Source organism: Oncorhynchus gorbuscha, linkage group LG01 (genome assembly GCF_021184085.1).
Source record: "Oncorhynchus gorbuscha isolate QuinsamMale2020 ecotype Even-year linkage group LG01, OgorEven_v1.0, whole genome shotgun sequence".
NCBI classification, from domain to species: Eukaryota; Metazoa; Chordata; class Actinopteri; order Salmoniformes; family Salmonidae; genus Oncorhynchus; species Oncorhynchus gorbuscha.
This window is the reverse complement of record NC_060173.1, coordinates 31,354,507-31,361,501: the sequence shown is the minus strand read 5'-3', so window position 1 is coordinate 31,361,501 and position 6,995 is coordinate 31,354,507. Positions and strand designations below refer to the sequence as shown.

Here is a 6,995-nt window from a genome sequence, read left to right as displayed (position 1 = left end):
CTCTCTTTTGTTTCCTCTACAGGTCCAACAGGCTGCGCATCATTCTCTCTCCATTGCAGAGAACGACTCCAATGTCCTCTCCATCACACTCCACATCGTTCTGTCTCCCTCTAGAGTAGCATGTGGGGTTTTGTGGGTCTCCTGGTCTGATGTAGGAGGAGCAAGTCCACTCATGGCCCAGTGCTCTGTCTCTCACTTCCTCCCTCCCCCTTCCACAAATCCCTGGTAAGCGCTCTCATTGGCTCCCACAGAGCCCAGGTAAGCACTCATTGGCTCCCACAGCAGTGAAGTCATCAGTGTGTTCCTCATTGAAAGGAGGACTGCCCTGCCCCCTCAGCCTCCTGCTGGGCTATGCTCCATGTTGGAGTCTCCTCAGTGTGTGTGACAGGTGTCTTTTAAAAATATATATATATATACCTTTATTTAACTAGGCAAGTCAGTTAAGAACATATTCTTATTTTCAATGACGGCCTAGGAACAGTGGGTTAACTGCCTGTTCAGGGGCAGAACGACAGATTTGTACCTTGTCAGCTCTGGGATTTGAACTTGCAACCTTCCGGTTACTAGTCCAACGCTCCGATTGCTCCATCACTAGCTCCTTCTGCAACACACAGAGGCTGCATTTCAAATCATAAAAGACACACCCTAACCTTATGCCCTTGGGGAATCGTCCAAACGATTAGCCAAGCAAAGGAAGTTCGCAACGTAAGCCCCCAGCTCTTGTTTTTGATCGAGATTGTACAATTATGTTCACGTCAAGTGACGTCAGCCTGAAACGCCCTATAATTCAATTCGCGATGATTGTACATCCGCTAAGGAAAGTCAGCCAAAACTTAAAACCTCAACGTCAATATGGATAAGTGAACATGCACAACGTGTAAGTAAAAGCAAATGTAAATAAATGAGAAATGGTGCTGCTAATCCACATGGTGGCACAAACACGTCTCGTAAAAGTATGGATGTTTTTGTTTGGTGAGCTTTTGGAAATTGTATAAATAAAAAAATGTCCTTCAGAAGTTCCAGCTAGACAGGCTGTTAGTTAGATAATTAATTTGCTAGCTATTATATGGTAGATGTATATAATAATTGTATTGTTAATACTAGTAGACATGCAATCATAATGACTGACTATAGCGCATATAAAGCACCCACAAGCTACCGGTGGCTGAAAACAATCGTCGTGGGATGAAGGAGGGAAGAATTTCCGGGCAAGTGCGGTCCATTTAAAATTACTTCCTCCCTCGCCCCTTGCCCTGAAAGTGTAAACTCGTCAGAAGTGTCCACTTAATTTGAGGGCTGAGGGGAGAGGGTGTCTTTTAAGTGTTTGGAATGCAGCCAGAGTTATTACACAGTTACAGTATTATCAGACAAAACATTAAGAGAGCTAGACATAGTAGACGCCTTGGCCAGTGGTGGGGCGCTGGTCAACCTCCGAGCTGGACTGGAACAGAGACGAGTCCAAAACCTCCACCTGGTCTCTCTCTGACTGTGTCCTCACACTGTCTGTCTCCAGCTGTGTCGTTGCAGTGTGTGTGTCACAGTGACCACTCTCATCCTGCACACTGACTTCCTGTTCCTTTGCTGCAGTAGACATGACGGACAGAACCACAACACACACAGGCAATACACAGTTCAGATCTGTGTGATTTTGGTGTTTCGGAGCCTAGATCTAAAAGTATTTAGTCAGCCACCAATTGTGCAAGTTTCCCACTTAAAAAGATGAGAGAGGACTGTAATTTTCATCATAGGTACACTTCAACTATGATGGACAAAATGAGAAAAAAATCCAGAAAATCACATTGTAGGATTTCTAATCAATTTATTTTCAAATTACGGTGGAAAATAAGTATTTGGTCAACTACAAACAAGAAAGACCTAGTGAATGACCTGCAGAGAGCTGGGACCAAAGTAGCAAAGCCTACCATCAGTAACACACTACGCCGCCAGGGACTCAAATCCTGCAGGGCCAGACGTGTCCCCCTGCTTAAGCCAGTACATGTCCAGGCCCGTCTGAAGTTTGCTGGAGAGCATTTGGCCTGGAAACAAGGCAGATATACAAAATTGACACAGTAACGTCAGAGACTTATTCCCATTGTGGTTGCCATGAAGGCCTCGCCATGTCTCCCAGTCCTGTCTGGCTGCCAGCAAGCAGTGCACCATGGGACAGTTTCTCCCTCTGAGCACTGATGGTGGCCAGGCTGGTGTACAGACCCATCAGCCGCAGGGTCTCCCTGTCCAGCCTGCAGGGGCAGAGGGACACATTCTCACAGTCAAGGTTGTGATTGGCAAAATGTGTTTGCCTCTTGGTAAGGGCAGTTGTTGTGGATTTGAGGTGTGCGTGTTTCGTTGTGTGTACCTCTTGGCCAGGGCAGTGAGTGTATTTGCAGGGTGGTGGAGTCAACATCATCGAAGCGGAGGAAAACCTGAAGGCTTTTCAAAAAAAGCTACCGTTATGGAAACGACTAACAGAGAACAATAACTTCGCAAACTTTCCCCTGCTGGACGACTGTGTAAGTAAGATCAAAGATGTATCTGGAATCGGAGACATTTCTGTACCCGCTGAACTGAAGCAAGCAATTGACACGCACTTAGATGAACTTGCAAAGTCTCTCGATGGATACTTCCCTACAAGAGAGTCATATCCAGCATGGGTGAGACAGCCGTTCACGTGTTGAGACAGATGTCAATGATGAATACCTCGATGAAATCATTTAAATTCAGCAGAGCCAGGTTCAACAGCAACTCTTCAGAACAACAACGCATTCAACGTTTTGGTGTCAACAAATGGTAATATACCCTGTTATTGCTAAGAAAGCTCTGGAGATTTTCATACCGTTTGTTACAACATATCTTTGCGAGCAATCCTTTGAGGATGCTGGACATAAAAACGAAGAAAAGGAACAGACTTTGTTGCGAAAATGACATGAGAATGGCACTTGCCAAGCTGAAGCCGTACATTTCTGAACTGGTCTCTGAAAGGCAACAGCAGAAGTCACACTGATTTGCAGTAAATATTCATTATTATGTTTTTGTTTTTGTGTGAAAATCATGTTTTGATGATTTTGTTCTTTGAACACAGTGATGTTGATGCACGGTTCATTTTGTGCACCAGCCAAATATATACCTATGTTTTGAGTTAATAAAATAATATTTTATTTTTCCAATTAAGAAGGGTTCGGTGAATGCGCATATGAAACTGGTGGGGTTCAGTACCTCCAACAAGGTTAAGAACCACTGGTGTAGAGTGTGTGACAGCGTCATACTTTACTCCCACCAGTAGGAGGCGCTCTGAAAGAGCAACACACCCCAACACCTGACCTCTCACCCACGTCTGACCATAGCTCATAGATGGCAGGGCTCCGCACACACCCTCCTGCACCAGCCTGAGGACAGACAGACACACACACACACAACACACATAGTGTGATTATGGGTGAGAGCGGGATAGAGAGAGAGTGAGACAGTCTTACAAACTGTTATGGATACAGATATTTTGTGTGTGTGTGTGTATTTCTTTTCTCTCCTTCTCCCCTCACAGATGGTAATCATCATTCCCCCATCAGTCATCAATCAGTCGCTAATCAGAAGACACATCTCCTCCTGTTTCCATTACCCTATCACATTCCCTTTCCCTTGGTGTAAAAACCCTGTCTGTTTGCTCTAGAGCTCAATCTCTCTGTCAATGCCATCTGTCTGTAGATCTCTTGTTTGGTTTTTGCAACTACATGTCACTTTGTCCCCACCGGTGAGTATTGGTTTTGTTACGGTGTTTGTTTGACGGTGGGAAAAGGGGGTACCAAGATAAGTCACCCATGGGCATACATTACCCGTAGGAATAGTTTGTATAAAAACACTAGTTAGAACTGGGCGGACCACCCGCTGTATTTTTGGTTAGTTAGCTGTTGGTGAAGTAGGCTAGTCTAGCTTAGGGGTGTTTTGGATACTTATTTCTTTCCTTGGGTCCAGCTCAGCCCCTTTTCCTGCTCCCCCCCATTACCGTGTGTTTTCAAATAAACCATGAGTGTTTGAATAATTTAGTTGTCTGTGGTTATTTCATCTCACTCCTACTTTTTCACTATTATAATTTGCATGAGTTGCGTTACGGGTCTCGTTACCACCCCACCTAGACTGTCGGGCCAAAAGGGATTTGTAATACAAGCTAACAGCTTAAATGGACCAGCGCTGTCTAGCTGCTCTCCTGTCTCCATCTCTCTTTTCTTTCTCTGTTGGTATGTTCTGTGCATCTCTGTCGTACTGAGCATGACCGGCGGTGCAGTATAGGGCTTGGTTGAGGTATGCGATGTGTCTGTGGGGTACAGTTTTCATGTGTTCAGCAACTGTAGGTCCTTGTAGATCGTAGAATCAAGGTTCAGAAACACATCCCAGTCAAGCTTTTTTTACTCTAAAATGTCTGAAATATATGCAGAACTTTTGAAAACATGGCAGAGGTTTGAACTGAGAACCTTGTGAATAAATTGAGTTACAAGTTGTATTTAAAAAAAAAAAATCTGTGTTACAGTAGTCAGACATGTGTCAATATCGCTTAAGATACGGCCCAGTACATCCCTGGGGCCAAGCTTCCTGCCATCCAGGACCCATATAATAGGCGGTGTCAGAGGAAAGCTCAAACTGTCAGACTTCAGTCACCCAAGTCATAGACTCTCTGCTACCGCACGGCAAGTGGTACCAGAGCACCAAGTCTAGGACCAAATGGCTTAACAGCTTCTAACCTCAAGCCATAAGACTGCTGAACAATTAATCAAATGGCCACCGGACTATTTACATTGACGCCCCCCACCCCCATTTGTTTTTTACACATCTACTACTCGCTGTTTATTATCTATGCATAGTCACTTCACCCCTACCTGCATGTACAAATTACCTCGACTGACCTGTACCACCGTACATTGACTCAGTACCGGTACCCCCTGTATATAGCCTCGTTATTGTTATTTTTTAATTATAATTTAATTTATTTGATAAAATATTTAACTCTTTCTTGAACTGCTTTGTTAATAAGGGCTTGTAAGTAAGCATTTCACGGTCTACACATGTATTCGGTGCATGTGACCAAATAAAGTTTGATTTGGCCTGGTCTGCTGACTTGAAGCAAAGAGTTAAATGTAGCAAGATGGCAGCAACATGCTGAGCTAATCAGAGCATGCTAGCTAAGCATTTATTAACCTCTTAGCTACGAATGTTGAATGACTAGAGCTAGATAGGTGTCAAATATACAAGTGAGTGAGCTAACATGTGCTTTATTGAAATTTTAAGTTGAATAAGCTATATGAACTTAAGAAAACGGGATTGACAGTTATACTTTTCTTATTTACTGGCCTATGTAAGACCTAGCTAGCTAACTCTATTTTATGATTAAGCATTATTAAGAGGTAGTGTTCTGCTTAGTCAGCTAGTTCAGTTTAGCGTAGCCTTTTATGTTTCTGCCCCCAGGAAAGGATAACATCCATTACAATTTTTTTTTTGCTCATATAGCTTATCAACAAAAAAAGAGGGAGGGGAGGTTTTTACAATACAGCTTGGCAATAATAACAGATTTGCCTGTCAGACCTATTGAATTGAAACAAGAGTGGACTATACACAAACGCAACCTAACTTTATACCTTTTTGTGTTTGTGTCAAATTCTGTATAGCTGTGTGTGTCCTCCATGCCAGTGTGTTCATTCAACAGCTTGTGGAACAGAACACACACATCCTGAGAAAGCTGTCCTCCCAGAGAACAACCTAAAAACTGGTGAAGCCTACCTACACACTGCTCCATCACACCCTGGAGAGAACACACTGGCTTACACATCAAGCATTGCACACATGGATACACACACACACACACAACACGAATAAGACAGTACTGAGGAAAATAAACATTCTCAGCCAGTGTCTTAGCTGTTCCATGTTTACGCCATTGACTGATGAATTATACACACTCTTGGCATGGTTACATTAGTCGCCCCGACAACAGATGGATTTGTTTATCAGGAAACAACAGTGAAAGTTGTCTGTCAGCCTCAGACAGGTGACACCTGACCATGTTACTGGTCTCACCTAGCAGCAATTAGTTCCTCTGGCCTTTACAATGTCGTAAAACACACCCAAAAACCACACGTTGGATAGTTATATTTATTTGTTGTGAAATGGCAGAGGGAATGTGTCCAATATTGTAAGTCTGTGTAATCTGGCATAACACATACCTACATTAAGGGACAAAGAAACATAATATATTCAAATAATTCCCTGTGGATACAACTGCGAATGAGGTTTATACAGTAATAATTCCCTGTGGATACAACCGAGAATGAGGTTTATACAGTAATAATTCCCTGTGGATACAACCCGAGAATGAGGTTTATACAGTAATAATTCCCTGTGGATACAACCGAGAATGAGGTTTATACAGTAAAAGCACCTGGGATGTAGTGGAGTGTAACAACATGCTAACACTGTTAACCCACCTTTTTATTTTCTCAACAGTGTTTTCCCACTACATCCCTGCAGAGCACAATAGTGTATCAGCAGCCCTATCCTGAGCGTTAGAGGCACAGAGTGGTCACATCACAAACACTTAACAGTAGAGAGCATTCAATACAATGTTGATAAAAATGAATTCAACTTCACAGAATGTTCATATAAAACAACAAAGTCCACAGGTGAGTGAGACACCTCAGACAGTTCATTCACACTGTCAGAGTTGGGAGAGGTCCATGCAGTCCTTAGGAATGTGTGTGGGTGTGCGTTAGGACTTGCCATGTATGATCTTGGGGCATGTCTCTGGTGGTACACAGTGGTTGTTGTGTAATACCAGTCCAGCAGGACACTGGCAGCCGGGCACACAGGGTTTAAAACAGTGACTCTCTATCACCCCTAGTGGCACGTCACGGTTAACACAGGTCACTGGACATGGGGGACCACATTCATCAAACACGAAACCACGCTCCACTGGACAGCCCACCGCTAGATCAAGAGAGAGAAATGGGCAGGGA

At 43.5% G+C, this 6,995-nt stretch overlaps 1 protein-coding gene across 2 annotated transcripts in view; it reads right to left on the bottom strand.

Annotated features, from left to right (window-relative positions):
- Positions 1-6,102: 6,102 nt before the first annotated feature.
- LOC124035948 (kielin cysteine rich BMP regulator) overlaps positions 6,103-6,995 on the bottom strand; it is a 51,541-nt gene continuing 50,648 nt past the window's right edge. For both annotated transcript variants that reach the window (XM_046349932.1, XM_046349939.1), the window contains one exon: positions 6,103-6,966. In XM_046349932.1, coding sequence (XP_046205888.1) covers positions 6,749-6,966 — 218 coding nt within the window. In that variant the 3' untranslated portion in view covers positions 6,103-6,748. The remainder of the gene's footprint in view (positions 6,967-6,995) is intronic.